We start from the raw sequence: 21,425 nt of genomic DNA on the forward strand, positions 1-21,425 counted from the left end.
CGGAGGTGGGGGAGTGCAGCACGAATGGTGAGAGCAGGGCCGGCGGGGAGCGGAGATGCGTGAGCTGTCATGGGGAAGGCCCAGTACGCAGGGGGAGGGGAAACTAAAGGTCAGAGAGGGGGGACATGGCATGGGCAGTGAGAGCGGGGCCAGCGAGGCACAGCTGAGGAGCGGAGATGTGTGAGCTGTCAGGGATATTGCCGGTACATGTGCGTATGGGGAGACATGTATGAGATGTACGGACATGAATGTGGAAAATCTGTGAAGGTGTGTGTGCGGGAGCCAATTGGCAGCTGTGGCATTACCTGGGCATTACCTGTAGCTCAGCCTGGCCAACCCATGTCTTCCGGTGGAGACATACTACACTAAATCCAACACACTCTAAGGTGGGGCTATAGATTCTTCAGAGCATACACAAATCAAACAGAACAAATAACGCAATCTGCCCTTTTAGACATTATTAACGAGTGCTAATCAACATTCTCAGCTCATTGTCAGTGATCTGCCCTTGTAAAAGCACCATTAAACCTCTTTACTTTTCCATGGAGATGCTCCGAACAAGTCTAAAGGCCTATTTACACGCAAAGATAATCTTTCAAACGATTTAAAGTTTGAAAGTTTATTTAATCACACGCTGGACTCTACAAACAGCTCTCGGAGGCCCTTTTACATGCAAATGAAGATGATAAAGTGTTAATCGACATTAGTGTCCATTAACACTTTATACAAAAAGATGTTTAAACTTTTCAATCATTTAAAAAGGTTATCTTTGTTTGTAAATGGGCCTTTAGCGATCTTTTGCATAAAGTGTTAATAAACACTAATGTCCATTAACACTTTATCATCTTCATTTGCATGTAAAAGGGTCTCCATAAGCTGTTTGCAGAGCCCAGCATGTAATTAAACACACGCTGAGCTTTGCACACAGCTGTATTGTTCTCATTGGCGCTGCCGGCAGAATACAATGTAATCTCCAGCTCCCGTTGAGAACACAGCATGCAGTCTGTTGAGAGATACTTTATCTCTGCGGCTGAACGATGGATTTTAGGTTCACCTTAAAATCATCATTCAAACGAAAAGTGCACGGCAGCAGAGTTTACATGTAACAATTATCGCTCATATGTGGTCGCTTGAACACATTTTAAGGCGATAATCGTTGCGTGTAAATGGGCCTTAAGTCATGCTCTCTTCTCCATTGCCCTGGATGAAACAGTACCGCTAACGTCTAAAACTGCAGTTTTGTTTTTACATAAAAAATATTTGTAGTACGGTACATTTAATGAGATTACCAGTGTACTCTTTAAGAAAGTGTAATAGGTATTAACATTTTGGTTGGTATCTGCTGATCTCTTCAGCTGGGTGATCATAACATTATAAGTGGCAGTCAATCAAGAGTCTCAGGCCCAAATAGCTATTACTGCCATTATGGTAAAACCAATAACAATGAAAAAAAGCCTAAGTAGTGGTTTGGTCCCTGAATTGAGTTCTGATGGAAGAATTTCCAAAAAAGTAACATATAGAAATGTTCCTGATGAAATGCCCTCTAGGATGGCCTGAACTAGAGATACAACAGAGCTCTTCTTCAAAGTAACAACAATGCCAATTGTAATGCCAATGGGAGACATCAGTGAGAAAATCACTATATATATTGCCAACCAGACTGGTCTTGTCATACTCTGGATTAGCTTGAGTGAGAGGCTGAAGACAATGATACCTTTGTGGATGAGTACAGCAATGGCAATTTGAAGAGCATTGGCATATTTGGATTGAAGACCAATAGCTAAACCCTCGAACACTGAATGGATGGAAAGAGAGCAAAAGAGAATCAAAGAGCGAAACGAAGACACAGAATACAGATTAGGATGGATATGATTATGTGGATCCTCAGGTCGTATTGCTATCTCATTTGTAGATTCACTTTTTTCTTGGAAATTAACATCTGGGGATGTTGGAGTAGATGGCAGTGGAAGTCCGTCCAGATTTGAGCTCTGAGAACACATGGCAATTTGCAGAACACCACGTTCAATGAAAAGGACAAAGAAGAAGCCCAAAGACAAGATCAGCTCTCCCATAGGATAATTAATCTGTGGAAAAGAAACAAGGTGCATATCCAAATGATATCATTTGTAACCTCAAAATGCTTAGTTCATATAAATTGCTTAGACAAGAATGAATATAAAGAAATTATATATACGTAATTATACATATTGCACTTGTAACTCACTATAAAAACATTTATTTAAGGAGTTTACTAAGATTAGAAGTTATTCCCTAGCCATGTGATAGTGGACAACTATCTGAGCAATGGAGAGTTAGACCTCTGATATCCCCACTAATCAAAAGAATGGGTGTCCTGAAGGTCCGTGCATACATGGAATGAAGGTTGAACATGTGCACTGTCGCTCCATTCATCTTAGTGGGACAGTTGGAGATAGCTGAGCATCCTTCAGAACCCTTGTTCTCACAATTGGTGGGGTCCGAGCAGCTAGAACCCCAGCAATCAGATTATTTGCTATCCTGTGAATTAGAAATATTTTCTTTTGGTCAGACAACCCCTTTAATGAGGTTTTTACACTAAAGTAATGGTGTATTACTATGATATGCCATCACTTACAGATTTATGGTTATTCAACTGTCCGGATTCCTGCAATCATTTACAGGAAGGAGCTACAGCACTTAACTAGTTAAATAGGTATTTTCATCTCAGACATTTATGGCATACACACAGGATATAAAGTACCATAAATGTTGTGTCTGTTAGGTGCGAGTCCCAAATTGGAACTGCATTTATCTTCAGAAATGGCCATGCCAGCTCTGTTCTCCTCCCCCTGTCTTATGCTGCCTCCTGTCTTATGCTCCTGTCTTAGGGCGCCCACCCACTGGCGATTTTTTTCCCTGCGAAATTTGCAGCATTTTTTTCTCTGCAGGGGTCTATGGGACTTGTAATGTTAAAATCGCGATCGCGCAAAATCGCAATTTACCGCGAAATCGCGATTTTGCGCGATCGCGATTTTAACATTACAAGTCCCATAGACCCCTGCAGAGAAAAAAATGCTGCGAATTTCGCAGGGAAAAAAAATCGCCAGTGGGTGGGCGCCCTTATGCTGCACCTCCAAATGCAAATTAAACCATGTCTGGTGACTTTTCAGAAAAAACTGCCATGTGTATACATGAAGAGTAACACTATTTTTGCCCATTATATGATTTCTTTTTTCCTACATTTTTAGCAGTTTACCCTATGTAAGCTGCATCTCTAATTCTCAATTTTTCCTAAGTTGGTGGGTGTACACTAGCTGCTATGATGTCTTCCATACACTTGCACACACAGACAAAAAAAATCCTGATCCCCTATCACTATCTCTCATTGGGCTCCTGCACATTTGTGTTTTTCTTGTGCGTTTTTTTTTCACGTGATATCGCTGCGGTTTTTTCACGTGATTGTCAATGGAACTTTCTAAAGTTAATAACGCTTCACACAAAAATTGCAAAGCACCAACTTGCAATGCGTTTTTAACATTAAAAAAATGCAGTGATATTGCAGCGTTAAAAAAACGCAAGTGGGTGTGAGCCCATATACAGAGAAGCAGCTACAGCATGGAGGAAATTATACAGCAGTACTGAGCAGTGTAGATGTGAATCCAGCACTGGGGTGAGATAAAACACTAATTAAAAGCTGCAGCCACACCTCTGTGTAAGTATCTCTACCTCTATCTTCCACTTAATGTGCCCTCTTTCCTCTCCTGTCACTTTCCAAAGACTGATTGGGCAAGCACCTCCGTTACTCCCACTGGCACTCTGTCTTCAGTCTGCAGTCAGCCTGCTGCCAGGATGGCACAGGCTGTAGCCAATCACAGACCTCAGTGATTGACTGGGATGAACACAGAGGCAGTACTGGCGCTGCATTGACCCGATTATAGACTTTTTTTTAAACATGGGCAGTTTAAAATTAAGAATTTGTCTTAAAAATCCCCTTTGAAATATCCTGAAAATACATCTTTTTAGGCATACCTATCAGAGAGCCTAGTATAATGCTTCTTTATTTAGCCCTCCTCTATGTTATTCCTCAGAACCTGATTCTGTAATCCAACAGTAACCACCCACCCTATGCACTCTAGTGCACTTCATATCTATGCACATACTGGCTGGGTGACCGGCTCATGCAGCTTTATGTGTATGTCGATTTTTCTAAAAAATGGTTGGGCCTTTGTACAGAACAAGTACTTTGACTTTTGTCTCCCATATTTTTTCCTAGATTGTAAGTTCTTGTGGACAGGCCTCTCACTCCAATGTTTTGAATTGTTGATTACTTTGTTACTGTGTAATGTCTGATTTTGTTTCTACACCTATCTTCGGAGTTGTAAAGTGCTGTAGAATACGTTGGTACTAGTGATGAGCGAGCATACTCGCTAAGGGCAATTGCTCGAGCGAGCATTGCCCTTAGCGAGTACCTGCCCGCTCGGGAGCAAAGATTCGGCTGCCGGCGGGGAGTGGCGGGGAGGAGCGGAGGGGAGATCTCTCTCTCCCTCTCTCCCCCCCGCTCCCCACTGCTGACTGCCGCAACTAACGGCTCCCCTGCGCCGCCACCCGAACCTTTTCACTCGAGCGGGCAGGTACTCGCTAAGGGCAATGCTCGCTCGAGCAATTGCTCTTAGCGAGTATGCTCACTCATCTCTAGTTGGTACCATATAACGATATGTAATGCTACAATGTTTTCCCAAAAAAGGCCCTGTCTTATATTAATTTTTTCCCTAAAAGAGACACCAGGTCTTATATTTATGGGTGTCTTATAGTTTCTTAGCAGAAATCTGTACTGCGCATGTTCGGCAGCACGATGGCCGGACCATCTAAAGTACAGATAGAGAAAAAGCAATACAGGTACGCAGGGTCACCGGCTACGGTCAGGGCGGGATTCAGTGCAGGATTCCTCTGCTGAAATCTGGACCTGCTGTGTGCATGCGGCCTAAGAGAAACAAAATAATCTGATACCTTTTAATGACTAGTAAATAGCAATGTAACAGCAAGCTTTTGAATCTACTTGGGATTGCTCATCAGGCTTCCCTTTTGTTAGCCATTATACAGTATCATATCTACAAGATTACTTGGTTTCTCTTACCGAGAACAATAACTTTACTGCCTAACAAGGTACCATTTTTCTTTTAAAAGTTTTTATAATGCAGAATGTATATTACCCAAAACATAAAAGAAATTATCTGTAGCCTGAGCATCAAGGCCTAGAACTGCCCCAATTATCAAAGATAAGATAAGTGTCATTAGTGGGTTTCTTAGATGTTTAAGCTATGTTTAGGCACACAGGCGGGTCGGACCCCGCATGCGGAATTCCTTGCGTACCTGATTGGTGTCTACTTTATGTGCTGCGGATGTGCTGTCTGGCACTCCGTCGTGTATGTGCAGTTGGCGCTGGCGCTCAGCAATGATGCGGATCCCGCGATACTTCTGCACTGCTCACTACAGAAGTGCTGCGGGATGGACAACTTCCATTGACTTCAATGGAAGCCATCTGTACGTAGCCTGCACAGAATTGCAGCATGCTGCGATTTCTTTTCTGCTAGCGGAAAATCGCAATCGATTTCCTCTTATGGAGATAAAATTGCGATTTACCATAGCATGCTATGCTATGGCCGGCATTTGCTACAGAGTCCGGAGTCGGACGCCCACTCCGGACTCTGCAATGCAAATCCACCTGTGTGCTTAGACAGATTCTTTCAATGTTTTGGGATCAAAGAGTATTCTTCTACTTACATATGAGAGTTCTGTAGCAATATCTGTGAGTGCATCTGCCACAACATGAAGCAAGCAGGCACCCAAGAAGATGCCAGCGGCAAATGAACTGATCAAGCAAATGATAAATTCATAGGCACCTGTGAAAATAAGGAGTTAAATGAGAAAAGTTTCTATAACAAGTTATATAGAACACCAGAGTTCAAGAAAAGTCAGACAGCTACACTTTACTAGCCATAGAAGCATTGTTTAAGGGCTCATGCCCACAGGCATATGTATAAAACGCTGCAGGTCTTCCCACAGTGTTTTACCATTTTGTAAGCACCGGCTCTGCCAGCAGAGACCGTGTATGGCTGCGTTCTGCACTGCGCATGCCTGCGTATCACACAGACATGCGCAGTATGGCTTTTTTTTTTTTAATTCCCCGCTTTGTTTCAAAGCGGGAATGAATATAAGAAAGCTTCCGATGAGCAACGCATTACATATAGACAGGATATCATACGCAACCTATACAAATGTATAGGGCTCAAGCTGCGTGGTATACAGAGAAATAGAGCATGCTGTAAGCTATTTCTTGTGCATAATATGTAGTGTCTTCATGATGGTGTGCATCGATTACTGAATGTCCATAGACTTTCATTGACTCCATTCACCGCGTATCATGTGTCCGTGCAACGCACACGTAATACGCAGTGAAAACACGGTTGTGGACATGAGCCCTAACAGGCGGGCACAACAGTGATTTTTTTTTTTATTACCTATAAGCTAAGCTATAGAAAAAATGCCTAAAAAAATATACCTAGAGCATGCTGCATTTTGAAAAACATCATGAATAGAGATGAGCGAACGTACTCGTCCGAGCTTGATGCTCGGGCGAATATTAGCGTGTTCGGGATGCTCGTTACTCGTAACGAGTACCACGCGATGTTCGGGTTACTTTCAGTTTCCTCTCTGAGACGTTAGCGCACTTTTCTGGCCAATTGAAAGACAGGGAAGGCATTACAACTTCCCCCTGTGATGTTCCAGCCCTATACCACCCCCCTGCTGTGAGTGGCTGGGGAGATCAGATGTCACCCGAGTATAAAAGTCGGCCCCTCCCGCGGCTCGCCACACATGCCTTGTGAGATAGCTGAGGGACAGTGCTGCTGGTGCCGGAGCTGCTGTAGGGAGAGCGTTAGGAGTTAGTGTAGGCTTCAAGAACCCCAACGGTCCTTCTTAGGGCCACATCTATCCGTGTGCAGTACTGTGGAGGCTGCTGTTAGCAGTGTTGCACTTTTTTTTTTTTTTTCCAAATCGGCCGTGCAGAGCATTGCGCCCTGCAGTAATACTACAGGGACAGAAGTGGTGGTTAGGCAGGGAGAGTGTTAGGAGTTAGTGTAGGCTTCAAGAACCCCAACGGTCCTTCTTAGGGCCACCTCTAACAGTGTGCAGTAGTGTGGAGGCTGCAGTTAGCAGTGTTGCACATTTTTTTTTTTCCCAAATCGGCCGTGCAGAGCATTGCGCCCTGCAGTAATACTACAGGGACAGAATTGTGTAGGCAGGGCCAGAAGACATATTTTATTGATTGAATATACGCAGTGGGCCTTTCCTTGAAAAAAAAAGGGCAACTACTATTCTTTTTGGCCTGCCTCTGACAGTCCTGAGCGTTCTGGGTACGTGTGTGCTGGGTGGAGAACGTAAACAAAAATCATACGCAGCCAGCTAAGTTTAACAGCAGGCTTGCGCCAATTTATTTCCTGCCTGGGAAATCACCGCTCTGCTGTAGTTAATAACTCTGCAACACTGCAGTTCTGTGACACATTTGCAGGGCCAGAAGACATATTTTATTGATTGAATATACGCAGTGGGCCTTTCCTTGAAAAAAAAGGGAAAACATTCTATTTGGCCTGCAGGCTTGCGCCAATTTATTTCCTGCGTGGGAAATCACCGCTCTGCTGTAGTTAATAACTCTGCAACACTGCAGTTCTGTGACACATTTGCAGGGCCACAACACATTTATTATTGATTGAATATACGCAGTGGGCCTTTCCTTGAAAAAAAAGGGAAAACATTCTATTTGGCCTGCAGGCTTGCGCCAATTTATTTCCTGCCTGGGAAATCACCGCTCTGCTGTAGTTAATAACTCTGCAACACTGCAGTTCTGTGACACAGTTGCAGGGCCAGAAGACATATTTTATTGATTGAATATACGCAGTGGGCCTTTCCTTGAAAAAAAAAGGAAAACATTCTATTTGGCCTGCAGGCTTGCGCCAATTTATTTCCTGCCTGGGAAATCCCCGCTCTGCTGTAGTTAATAACTCTGCAACACTGCAGTTCTGTGACACATTTGCAGGGCCACCACAACACGTTTATTATTGATTGAATATACGCAGTGGGCCTTTCCTTTAAAAAAAAGGGCAACTACTATTCTATTTGGCCTGCCTCTGACAGTCCTGAGCGTTCTGGGTACGTGTGTGCTGGGTGGAGAACGTAAACAAAAATCATACGCAGCCAGCTAAGTTTAACAGCAGGCTTGCGCCAATTTATTTCCTGCCTGGGAAATCACTGCTCTGCTGTAGTTAATAACTCTGCAACACTGCAGTTCTGTGACACATTTGCAGGGCCACAACACATTTATTATTGATTGAATATACGCAGTGGGCCTTTCCTTGAAAAAAAAGGGAAAACATTCTATTTGGCCTGCAGGCTTGCGCCAATTTATTTCCTGCCTGGGAAATCACCGCTCTGCTGTAGATAATAACTTTGCAACACTGCAGTTCTGTGACACATTTGCAGGGCCACAACTCATTTATTATTGATTGAATATATGCAGTGGGCCTTTCCTTGAAAAAAAAGGGAAAACATTCTATTTGGCCTGCCTCTGACAGTCCTCAGCGTTCTGGGTACGTGTGTGCTGGGTGGAGAACGTAAAAAAAAATCATACGCAGCCAGCTAAGTTTAACAGCAGGCTTGCGCCAATTTATTTCCTGCCTGGGAAATCAAATCACTGGTAATACAGCATGCTGAGGGGTAGGGGTAGGCCTAGAGGACGTGGACGCGGCCGAGGACGCGGAGGGCCAAGTGAGGGTGTGGGCACAGGCCGAACTCCTGATCCAGGTGTATCGCAGCCGACTGCTGCGCGATTAGGAGAGAGGCACGTTTCTGGCGTCCCCACATTCATCGCACAATTAATGGGTCCACGCGGGAGACCTTTATTAGAAAATGAGCAGTGTGAGCAGGTCCTGTCGTGGATGGCAGAAAGTGCCTCGAACAACCTATCGTCCACCCACAGTTCTGCGCCGTCCACTGCTGCAAATCCGAATCCTCTGCTGCTCCTCCTTCCTCCCAGCCTCCTCACTCCACTACAATGACACATGCTCAGGAGCGGGAAGACTCCCAGGAACTGTTCTCGGGCCCCTGCTCAGATTGGGCAGCAGTGGTTCCTCTCCCACCAGAGGAGTTTATCGTCACTGATGCCCAACCATTGGAAAGTTCCCGGGATCCGGGGGATGAGGCTGGGGACTTCCGGCAACTGTCTCAAGACCTTTCATTGGGTGAGGAGGACGATGACGATGAGACACAGTTGTCTATCGGTGAGGTAGTAGTAAGGGCAGTAAGTCCGAGGGAGGATCGCACAGAGTATTCTGAGGAAGAGCAGCAGGACGATGAGGTGACTGACCCCACCTGGTTTGCAACGCCTACTCAGGACAGGTCTTCAGAGGGGGAGGCAAGGGCAACAGCAGGGCAGGTTGCAAGAGGCAGTGCGGTGGCCAGGGGTAGAGGCAGGGCCAAACCGAATAATCCACCAACTGTTTCCCAAAGCGCACCCTCGCGCCATGCCACCCTGCAGAGGCCAAGGTGCTCTAAGGTCTGGCAGTTTTTCACAGAGACGCCTGACGACCGACGAACAGTGGTGTGCAACCTTTGTCGCGCCAAGATCAGCCGGGGAGCCACCACCAACAGCCTCACCACCACCAGCATGCGCAGACATATGATGGCCAAGCACCCCACAAGGTGGGACGAAGGCCGTTCACCGCCTCCGGTTTGCACCGCTGCCTCTCCCCCTGTGCCCCAACCTGCCACTGAGATCCAACCCCACTCTGAGGACACAGGCACTACCGTCTCCTGGCCTGCACCCACACCCTCACCTCCGCTGTCCTCGGCCCAATCCAGCAATGTCTCGCACCGCACCGTCCAGCCGTCGCTAGCGCAAGTGTTTGAGCGCAAGCGCAAGTACGCCACCACGCACCCGCACGCTCAAGCGTTAACCGTCCACATAGCCAAATTTATCAGCCTTGAGATACTGCCGTATAGGGTTGTGGAAACGGAGTCCTTCAAAAGTATGATGGCGGCGGCGGCCCCGCGCTACTCAGTTCCCAGTCGCCACTACATTTCCCGATGTGCCGTCCCAGCCCTGCATGACCACGTCTCCCGCAACATTGTACGCGCCCTCACCAACGCGGTTACTGCCAAGGTCCACTTAACAACGGACACGTGGACAAGCACAGGCGGGCAGGGCCACTACATCTCCCTGACGGCACATTGGGTGAATTTAGTGGAGGCTGGGACCGAGTCAGAGCCTGGGACCGCTCACGTCCTTCCCACCCCCAGAATTGCGGGCCCCAGCTCGGTGGTGGTATCTGCGGCGGTGTATGCTTCCTCCACTAAAGCACCCTCCTCCTCCTCCTCCTCCTCCTCCAACGCAACCTCTGTCTCGCAATCAAGATGTGTCAGCAGCAGCACGTCGCCAGCAGTCGGTGTCGCGCGGCGTGGCAGCACAGCGGTGGGCAAGCGTCAGCAGGTCGTGCTGAAACTACTCAGCTTAGGAGATAAGAGGCACACGGCCCACGAACTGCTGCAGGGTCTGACAGAGCAGACCGACCGCTGGCTTGCGCCGCTGAGCCTCCAACCGGGCATGGTCGTGTGTGACAACGGCCGTAACCTGGTGGCGGCTCTGCAGCTCGGCAGCCTCACGCACGTGCCATGCCTGGCCCACGTCTTTAATTTGGTGGTTCAGCGCTTTCTGAAAAGCTACCCACGCTTGTCAGACCTGCTCGTAAAGGTGCGCCGGCTCTGCGCACATTTCCGCAAGTCCCACACGGACGCTGCCACCCTGCGGACCCTGCAACATCGGTTTAATCTGCCAGTGCACCGACTGCTGTGCGACGTGCCCACACGGTGGAACTCTACGCTCCACATGTTGGCCAGGCTCTATGAGCAGCGTAGAGCTATAGTGGAATACCAACTCCAACATGGGCGGCGTAGTGGGAGTCAGCCTCCTCAATTATTTTCAGAAGAGTGGGCCTGGTTGGCAGACATCTGCCAGGTCCTTCGAAACTTTGAGCAGTCTACCCAGGTGGTGAGCGGCGATGCTGCAATCATTAGCGTCACCATTCCTCTGCTATGCATCTTGAGAAGTTCCCTGCAAAGCATAAAGGCAGACGCTTTGCGCTCGGAAACAGAGCCGGGGGAAGACAGTATGTCGCTGGATAGTCAGAGCACCCTCCTGTCTATATCTCAGCGCATTCAGGAGGAGGAGGAGGAGCATGAGGAGGATGAGGAGGAGGGGGAAGAGACAGCTTGGCCCACTGCTGACGGTACCCATGCTACTTGCCTGTCATCCTTTCAGCGTGTATGGCCTGAGGAGGAGGAGGAGGAGGATCCTGAAAGTGATCTTCCTAGTGAAGACAGCCATGTGTTGCGTACAGGTACCCTGGCACACATGGCTGACTTCATGTTAGGATGCCTTTCTCGTGACCCTCGCGTTACACGCATTCTGGCCACAACGGATTACTGGGTGTACACACTGCTCGACCCACGGTATAAGGAGAACCTTTCCACTCTCATTCCCGAAGAGGAAAGGGGTTCGAGAGTGTTGCTATACCACAGCACCCTGGCGGACAAGCTGATGGTAAAATTCCCATCCGACAGCGCTAGTGGCAGAAGGCGCAGTTCCGAGGGCCAGGTAGCAGGGGAGGTGCGGAGATCGAGCAGCATGTACAGCACAGGCAGTGCAACAGTCTTTAAGGCCCTGGACAGCTTTATGGCTCCCCAGCAAGACTGTGTCACCGCTCCCCAGTCAAGGCTGAGTCGGTGGGAGCACTGTAAAAGGATGGTGAGGGAGTACGTAGCCGATCGCACGACCGTCCTCCGTGACGCCTCTGCCACCTACAACTACTGGGTGTCGAAGCTGGACACGTGGCCTGAACTCGCGCTGTATGCCCTGGAGGTGCTTGCTTGTCCTGCGGCTAGCGTCTTGTCAGAGAGGGTGTTTAGTGCGGCTGGGGGAATCATCACAGATAAGCGTACCCGCCCGTCAACCGATAGTGCCGACAGGCTAACACTCATCAAGATGAACAAAGCCTGGATTTCCCCAGACTTCTCTTCTCTACCAGCGGACAGCAGCGATACCTAAGCAATACGTAGGCTGCACCCGCGGATGGAAGCATCGTTCTCTCTCACCATCCAAAACGGGGACATTTCTGCTTCATCAATCTGTGTATAATATTCCTCCTCCTCCTCCTGCTCCTCCTCCTGAAACCTCACGTAATCACGCCGAACGGGCAATTTTTCTTAGGGCCACAAGGCTCACTCATATAATTTTTCTAAACAATTTTTATACGTTTCAATGCTCTTAAAAGCGTTGAAACTTTAACTTGAACCAATTTTTCGTTAAACTGGGCTGCCTCCAGGCCTAGTTACCACTTAAGCCACATTAACCAAAGCGATTAATGGGTTTCACCTGCCCTCTTGGTTGGGCATGGGCAATTTTTCTGAGGTACATTACTACTGTTGGTACACCAATTTTTTTGGGCCCTCACCTACAGTGTAATCATAGTAATTTCTATGTTCTTCGCCTGCACTCATGGTACAGAAAGGTGTGTGGGGTTGGCCTAAACTTTAGCTAGATAAATGTAACTGGGGCCTTGTCTATACTGCAGCTACTGAAATGTGAAAGAGACTGTTATCTCCCTAAACTGCTGCAATGGGAATGTTACTGGGGCCTGTCTTGAGTGCTACTATTACTGAAATGGAACTAAGACTGCGCTCCCCCTATACTGCTGCTAGTGATATGTTAGTGGGGCCTGTTCCTAATGCTACCGCTGAAATGTTAATAATTCTGGGCTCTGCCTATACCGCTGCTAATGGTATGTCACAGGGGTGTGGAAACAGAGGCTTCACAAAGACATGATGGCGGCGAGGCCATTTCCCACCAACGCTGTTACTGTTAAGGTGCATATAACCACGGACACGTGTAGAGGACATATAGTGCCTCCAAAACATCCCCCTCCTCCTCCAACAATGAAAACATACTTGGCAAATACCTTTGCATTGGTCCGTCTGGTGGCAGTCCAAGAATTTCACCTTTAACGACACAACAAGAGAGCACCACCACCATCCCCCCGCCACGGCCCACTTAATCCTGGCCACATTCCGAAAAACAACTACATAAAACCGCGCTACTAGGTCCGCAGTCACCACCACATTACCACCAACGAGGTTACTGTTAAGGTACATATTACCAGTCTGACTGGGGCATGCAGTGTGGGCCGAAGCCCACCTGTATTAAGCACGACATTACCTCAGCTGTGATGGGCAATGCAATGGGATATTTTTATGTACCGCCGGTAGGTTCCAGGGAGCCACCCATGCTGTGGGTCCACAGGGAATTATAAATGCATCTGTTTCCACTTCTAAAGAACCCCAGTCAGACTGGGGCATGCAGTGTGGGCCGAAGCCCACCTGTATTAAGCACGACATTACTACCTCACCTGTGTTGGGCAATGCAATGGGATATTTTTATGTACCGCCGGTGGGTTCCAGGGAGCCACCCATGCTGTAGGTGCACACGGAGTTTAACCTACATCTGTCCACTTGTAAAGAACCCCAGTCTGACTGGGGCATGCAGTGTGGGCCGAAGCCCACCTGTATTAAGCACGACATTACTACCTCAGCTGTGTTGGGCAATGCAATGGGATATATTTATGTACCGCCGGTGGCTTCCTGGCACCCACCCATGCTGTGGGTCCACAGGGAGTTGTAAATGCATCTGTTTCCACTTCTAAGGAACCCCAGTCTGACTGGGGCATGCAGTGTGGGCCGAAGCCCACCTGCATTAAACATGACATTACCTCAGCTGTGATGGGCAATGCAATGGGATATTTTTATGTACCGCCGGTGGGTTCCAGGGAGCCACCCATGCTGTCGGTCCACAGGGACTTCACAATAGGGAGTTGTACCTGCCTGTGTCTATGAATTAAAAAGCCCGGTCTGACTGGGGCATGCAGACACCTTGACAGAATGAATAGTGTGTGGCACATAGGTTCCCCATTGCTATGCCCACGTGTGCAGCTCCTGATGGCGGTGGCACAGGATTATATTTCTCATTGCTTCTGTACAGCATTGTGGGCTATCGCCCCGCCCCTTTTAAAGAGGGTCGCTGCCTAGCCGTGCCAACCCTCTGCAGTGTGTGCTGCGGTTCCTCCTCATGGCAGACGCACTTATAAATAGACATGAGGGTGGTGTGGCATGAGGGCAGCTGAAGGCTGCGCAGGGACACTTTGGTGTGCGCTGTGGGGGGGGGGGGGGGTTGGGCAGCATGTAACCCAGTAGAAGTGGCAGCGGAGTGTCATGCAGGCAGTGATTGTGCTTTGTTGGAGGTAGTGTGGTGCTTAGCTAAGGTATGCATTGCTAATGAGGGCTTTTCAGAAGTAAAAGTTGTTGGGAGGGGGGGGGGCCCACTCTTGCCGCTATTGTGGCTTAATAGTGGGACCTGTGAACTTGAGATGCAGCCCAACATGTAGCCCCTCGCCTGCCCTATCCGTTGCTGTGTCGTTCCCATCACTTTCTTGAATTGCCCAGATTTTCACACATGAAAACCTTAGCGAGCATCGGCGAAATACAAAAATGCTCGGGTCGCCCATTGACTTCAATGGGGTTCGTTACTCGAAACCCCCGAGCATCGCGATAATTTCGTCCCGAGTAACGAGCACCCGAGCATTTTGGTGCTCGCTCATCTCTAATCATGAACCCAAAAAACAAAACAGACAGCACCAAAAGCAATGAAAAATGCAATAAAAGCACACTTTTTGTAGTGCATTTCTAAACTGCCAGTTGACTTACAAATACCTTTTAGCTGTAACTTTGTAAAAAAGAAGTAGATAAAAGGCAGTATAAAAGTGGTATTTTCCAAAGAAGCTATGCATAAAACTACCCTGAAATGGCTGTGTCATAGCAAACATTGCTAGGGCCAATAATATCTGATTTATGAAGGTCTAATGGGTGTGAGCCACAACTAGAACAAAGTGGCAGAGGCAAGTGCCATATCGCTTCTTCTGAAGTTGACTCCATTCAGCTTTTTCCAGAGGTCATATGATTTGCTATTGACTATAATGGACCCACCGATGACACTCAACTGATCTAGATGTGCCTATACATTCTTCGGTAGCTGTCAGCCAAAACATCATTTGCCTTGCAGCTATTTCTCTCAACTCCCCCATACACACAAACATGAGGTTCAGCCAAGCATTCATGTGCTTTCCATGGGGATAATGAAGAAAGCCGCAGCCAGACTACTGTGGCGGCTTAATACCAGGAAGAAAAAATGATTGTGTTTAAATTTAATGTGCCCGTTCTTCTTTCCCCCCTAACATAATATGTCGGGGTACAGTAGGTAGGCCATCATACACATCAATCAGCCAGCTGATCCCGCTGAAATTGGTGGGTTTGGTTGTCTCTTGTCTAATGTATATGGTGGCCTTTAGGAACTAGGTTTTATAATATCATAAAGAGAATCTGTGGCAGTCGCACTGATCACAGTGATATGTCTGCTGTATGTATCTGTGCAGTAGTTTGGGAGAAACGTGCATTTTATCAGTAATGGCACATGCACAGTTGAATACAGAAAGTAGTCCTTGATATTCATGAGCAGCAGCTATCACTGCCTAACCCACCCTCCAGTCTATTGATTGACTGCTGTCTGCCTATTACTGTGTATAGAGACACAGCTGCCAATCATTGGCTGAAGGTGGGGTGGGTGTGGCTAGCCTGCAGCTCATGAATATCCAACACTAGTCCTCTGTGTGCCTGATACTTATAAAATGCAAGTTTCTGCCAATCTACTGAACAGATACATACAGAAGAAATATCACTGTAAATGTCAGCATGCCTGTCACTACCTTGGGGTGCCATCAGAGAGAGCCCAAAAAGATGGTCAGATTCCATTTGACACATGAAAGCTATCTTGAACGTTTAATTGGTGCAGAATAAATAACATATTCATTAGTTTACATCTAAAGATGAGCAAGTATACTCGCTAAGGCACATTACTCGAGCGAGTAGTGCCTTAGCCAAGTATCTCCCCGCTCGTCTCTAAAGATTCGGGGGCCGGCGCCAGTGACAGGGGAGCGGGGGGAGAGAGGGAGAGAGAGATCTCCCCTCCATTCCTTCCCGCTCTCCCCCGCCCCCCGAATCTTTAGAGACGAGCGGGGAGATACTCGGCTAAGGCACTACTCGCTCGAGTAATGTGCCTTAGAGAGTATACTCACTCATCTCTATTTACATCCTTTGGTATATACATGAATTTCTCTCTGTACCTGTGATCCTGCTTTTCATAAACCAATTGAGAAAGGGAGGTGCAAAACCACATATCAAAGTCAGGAACAGAAGGGCCACCAGACATCCAAGCTTCACATCCAATAGTTGATCCATGTTGCCGTTGTCTTATCTTCTACAAGATAATAGATTGCTCACCCACTTTCTGTCACACTTTTCCTGCTCCCCACTTGTTGCTCAGGAAACCATTCACTTCATGATTTGTTGTCCCATTTTCACACCTCTCCACCTTGGTTTTTGGTCTATTGGGCTATGTACCAGTATGATATCCTTGTTCCGTAATCTCCTTTCCTCCTCCTCCTCCTCCTCCTCTTTTCTCCACTGCTTTCCGATATTCTTAATTCTTTAAATACCATTATCAAGTCAACCACTCCTTCTGTTAATCTCTAAACAAGTGACCTGACTACTGAGTTTTCCCAATATTTCATAACTCATTAAAGCTCTTGGAAAGCTAGTGAATGCCAAGTACTGGGTCAAATGTCAATCTTTGTTTGCGAAAATCATTATTATATACTTATGCATGACAAGCTGGCCTTTCCCTACTCCTGCTAGAGGTAGTTAAGACATTGTAAGATACATGTATGGTCAAAGGTTCAGTAAAGCGGTTGCTTTAAATTTTCATCTGTGACATTTACTCTATGTAAAATACTAGAAGAAAACCTGTCCCCAGGGCGGCGACTGCAAGTTTATATATATATACATATATATTATACACACACACACAATTTTATATATATATATATATATATATATATATATATATATATATATATATATATATATATATATATATATACACACACACATACATACACACACACTCAGGAAAATGATTCAGTGGAATTAGGAACACAGTTATAATACAGAGGTGTCAGCTATTTGAAATACACAAAATAGTCAGGACAAACCAACTTGGAGGTTCCTTTTTGTGCTACTCCACTGGCCTGCTATTGTTGACACTGGTGGACTTTTTCAAAGGCCTCAACAGACTTTTCTTTTATTCTTAGTATATCCAATTAAAATATTTCCCCATAAACAACATTCCAATGAAGTTTATTGTACAGGGTGGGCCACGGAAAATTAGCCCGTACCACACTCTTATGAAAGCTGTCTAAAGGAAAATGTTTGTTGCTCATAGCAACCAATCACAGCACAGCTTTCATTTTACCTCAGCAGTATTTGAATGGAAGCTGCACTGTGATTGGTTGTTACAGGCCACAAAAAACTTTTCATCACAGCTTTCATAAGACTGTGGTAGGCCAGCATACTTTTCCATGGGCCACCCTGTAGATGCTATGGTGATGATGAGTGTGGGGCATGGCGTTTAGTTACATAGTGCATACACATGAGGGCAGGGTCTTGATAACAAACCATACCATGTCAGGTAAATTTTATATATATTAGTGTAATAAAGTCAACAGGTAACTTTAGCCAGCATACAATGTCATATTTGTGGTCCTATAGTTCTCTGGGCTTCCAGAAGCACACTGTTGGTGTGGTTGATTTGGCCTGCTGATGGTGTGGAGTTCTCCAGCCAACCAATCACCATCAGTCTGCTGCCAATAAATATCAGCCTCTTACTAGAGGGTGCTAGTCATTTATTCATCCTATCTTATTCTCACTCAGAGCTTGGTGTTATGCATGATGTTAGTCTGAAGTGTTTCTCTCACCTTCCCTGAGGATGGTCTGGACATCTATATTCCCCGTCTGCATTTTATGCGGGTCCCCTCTCTCCTTTTCCCTTTGACAGGTGCAGCCAATACATGTCTGATGTCCTGTGTGTTGTCAGGTGGGTGGCTGTACAAATGGGACCCATCAGGGATCAAAGGAAGCTTTACATTTTGGACAGTTCAAAACAGAGGTGTTCTGGCATAGAGTATGTTCTACAAATTGTTAGGGTGTAAAAAGCCTATATAGTGGTGTAATAATCTCAAGCCTCTGCTTCGCCAGCAGAGAAATATATCCCTATGGGTACTTAGAGAAAGTGCTTGGTTGGGAATAATGGGCAGTAGAGGGGGAAGAACTGACATCAGCGAGTACGTAAATCTACTTCTCCAAATTAAGAAAAGATGACAGGTCATAGGTAAAGAATTTGTGACAACTGAGGCACCAAAAAATACTTCCCCAAACTGGGAACTGAAAGATCTCCTAACTGCCTGGGATAGTACATAATTTTTTATTTAGTTCATGGTTTGTTTTTCCAAATCAAACAAAAGAAATTGCCTGCTGCATATCTTTCAAATCTATAAGAGAAACATTAACAGGAAGGCATCTAAAAAAGGTAAAGAAGGTGCAAATACCACTTCCGGAGCATGAGTGCGGACGTCACCTCTAAGTTGTTAGCGCTCGGGTAGATGGTTTAGACAGGTAGATTCACTGAAGTATCGCTGACTTTTGCTTATTTGTTCTAAAAGAGACATGTGTATCAAAGCCCACGAAGGGTAGTGGGTTCGTAAAACTAAATTTATATAGTAACGAACCGAACAAACTGCATCATAAATTTTTGTGGGACAGAAATAACCAATTAGCACGGTTAAATAAGAGCGGAGATGAAATCTAGTGACATTCTGAACAGTAAGAAACAACATGTCAAATAAACAGCCTAGTTAGAAAAAAAACTATTAAAGTAGTACAAATCTTGTCGAAGCTTTGGTTGACTTTCTATGATTAAGTTGGGTCATGATGAAGGCTCAAGGCAGTGGTCTAGGATTAGGCCCGTCACTAAGGTCTAAGAGACCGACTACCCTCAGGATCATAAGGAATTCTCTCCGCTGTCAGGATGCGCTTCCCAGCTTTCAAAGATTTAATTGAGAAGGACCTCTGATTAATACGTATAAGTAGAGCAAATGGGAAGTTCCATTTATACCAGATATTTGCCCATTGGAGCACTAGGGTGATGGGTCTCTAGTTCCTCCTTTTTGCTAACACCTGGACAGTAAAAAAGGTACCTACGAGCAGCAGACAAGATTTGTTCCCTCATTTTAGCACAGTGAAGTTTAACAATGACATCCCTTGGAAGATCTTGATTTTGCTGATCTGGAGTGTGCAATGAATCCTGCCAATGTGGAGAGATTCCTGAGCGACTTGGGGAATGGAGAAAATGGATTAGTAGCTGCCTCTTTTAGATTACTGATGGAAGTAGACTTTGAATCCATATATTCACTCATCTGTTCCAATTCTCAAGATCTTCTACCCTCGCAGAATAGTTGTCCTATTTAACACATTCCTGATCCAACGCATCGACTATCTCGGCAGTCTTCTGTTCAAGGTCAGTTGTATGCTGACCCAAGTCTGAGATTTGTTTGGAGAGGTCACAAACTGCTAACTGAAGTTCGTCCCAGAACATTTTTTATATCATTAAAGAGTAAAGTTTCAAAGGCAGAAAGCTCAGTATGCTGAGGAGGCACAACACATTGGTTAGACTGCCACCTAGTGGAGAACTCTTCTGAGTCAATAGAGACAGAATCAGGTCATGAGGTGAGGAAGCCATTTGAATGGGGACAGTGATTTGGGATCTGGAAAAAAGTTCTGACAAAATACTATGAGTAGATGTTATACAAATTTTATTCTGTCTGACACTTTTTCTGGTCCTCTTGGGTAGGTTACCTTAAGAAGTCAGTGCGGGGGGGGGGGGGGGGGGGGGGCAGGGTGCTAGGCAGGGTTTCCACATAAGAAACTAGGACAAAGCCAGAGCATTGTAAATGGGAGGGTGTCAGTCTTCTCAGCAACGATGTATGAGCTCTTCCATCATAGGGGCGGCAGAGTGTCTGTAAAGCACTACAGAATCTCTATTAATAGGCAAACTTACACTTTGGAATGCCTGCCTTAAGTTGTGTCAGGTTAATAGGCTATTGTAGCGAATAAGGTCACTAGATATTCGTTTTCTTTCTGCAGCTCCCAGTCTGTGTTCAAGGCTTGTAATGAGTTGTAGACTGCAAAGACAACCAAAAACAATATTACAGCAGGTCCCATTTAGACAAAAACAGTAATAAAAGCACTAAAATGTAGTTCTCTGGAAAACCAAAGAAAAAAAATTGAGGTAGCACCTCTAAATATTTTTAAGATTGTTAGGGCTGAGATTGTCCTGAGGTCCAGGGGTCTCAGCTGGCTTAAAGCTGTGGAATGGAGGCGGATGCAGAGATCTGATAGGCACTCACCAATAGCAATGGGACAGGTATGAGGCAGCTAAAGTCTACAGACAGGTGACCCTGAAATTATGTACAGTGGGTGCACCTCTTATCTGGAACGTTCTCACTTAGCCCTGTGTCTTCAGCGGTAGCAATGTTCACTCCGGTCTCAAGGCCCCGCTACAAGGAGGCTCCAATGGTCTCCACAGCAGGGGCAACCTTCCCAAAGTGACTGTCTCCCGAACCGCAGAATGGTCAAGTACTGCAATCCTTCTGAGCGCTCCTGGTCAGCTCGCCAGGAAGATGAGGCAGCTCTGGTTGGCTGTATTACCTTTTTAAGGGTTTACGTAAAAAATATACAGATACACTTTTAAAATAAGATTTTGCATTCTGTTTTCATTTTGCGCTAAATGTCCCTTAATGAAATTCATGGGACACAAGTGATAATTGCACCATATGTAGAGTGAAGCACTGAGGGAGCCAGATAACGAGTCTTATTGATCACAACTTGTAATAATCAGCAAAGCCGAAAAATAGTGAACAACATGCTCTTCCTGTAGACACAGGCAGGTATAAGTAGATTTTCTAGCTTCTGTATAATCTTTAGTATGTTTTGATGACAGTGCCATTTGTAGCTCATCACTAATATCAGGATCCACATAGGTTCAGTATGTACATTGTCAGTAAAAAATAACAATTACTTTCCAAGCAAGAATAAATATAAAAGTTTGATGCAGTAAAAAGAAAAAAAAAAACTATTGTGTTGGTCACAGTTTCCTCATGGTATTAATGTCCTATAATTCTATCCACTTTTCCAATCGTTATCAAGGCAGCTAATTTTCATCATCCTCATTTTTATCAGGAGTATCAGAGCTGGAAAGCATTGCTGGCAGACGGTCCCCCCAATCGCATTTTCTAGCACACCGATAGAAGTCCCTAGGAAAATACAGGAAACGCTAATTATAC

At 45.9% G+C, this 21,425-nt stretch overlaps 2 protein-coding genes across 2 annotated transcripts in view; both read right to left on the reverse strand.

The window, feature by feature from the left end:
* Nucleotides 1-1,397: 1,397 nt before the first annotated feature.
* SLC39A2 (solute carrier family 39 member 2) lies at nucleotides 1,398-16,481 on the reverse strand. The gene is made up of 3 exons (XM_066601955.1): nucleotides 16,314-16,481; nucleotides 5,761-5,879; nucleotides 1,398-2,084 (listed from the first exon to the last, which is right to left on the reverse strand). Exons 1-3 carry the CDS (start codon nucleotides 16,426-16,428, stop codon nucleotides 1,398-1,400), a joined length of 921 nt encoding a protein of 306 aa, XP_066458052.1. The 5' UTR covers nucleotides 16,429-16,481.
* Nucleotides 16,482-20,299: 3,818 nt separating this feature from the next.
* The window catches only part of METTL17 (methyltransferase like 17), a 34,053-nt gene continuing 32,927 nt past the window's right edge, over nucleotides 20,300-21,425 (reverse strand). Inside the window, exon 14 of the mRNA XM_066603734.1 lies at nucleotides 20,300-21,395. Coding sequence (XP_066459831.1) covers nucleotides 21,293-21,395 — 103 coding nt within the window. The 3' untranslated portion in view covers nucleotides 20,300-21,292. The remainder of the gene's footprint in view (nucleotides 21,396-21,425) is intronic.

This window comes from Eleutherodactylus coqui, chromosome 5, assembly GCF_035609145.1.
Source record: "Eleutherodactylus coqui strain aEleCoq1 chromosome 5, aEleCoq1.hap1, whole genome shotgun sequence".
In the NCBI taxonomy this organism is placed as follows: Eukaryota; Metazoa; Chordata; class Amphibia; order Anura; family Eleutherodactylidae; genus Eleutherodactylus; species Eleutherodactylus coqui.

Coding starts and splice junctions, on each gene's coding strand:
- SLC39A2 (XM_066601955.1), bottom strand. CDS start 16,428: ATGGATCAACTATTGGATGTGAAGCTTGGATGTCTGGTGGCCCTTCTG. Junction 5,880..16,313: donor TATGAAAAGCAGGATCACAG/GTACAGAGAGAA, acceptor TTATTTTCACAG/GTGCCTATGAATTTATCATT. Junction 2,085..5,760: donor TTGCTACAGAACTCTCATAT/GTAAGTAGAAGA, acceptor TCTTTTCCACAG/ATTAATTATCCTATGGGAGA.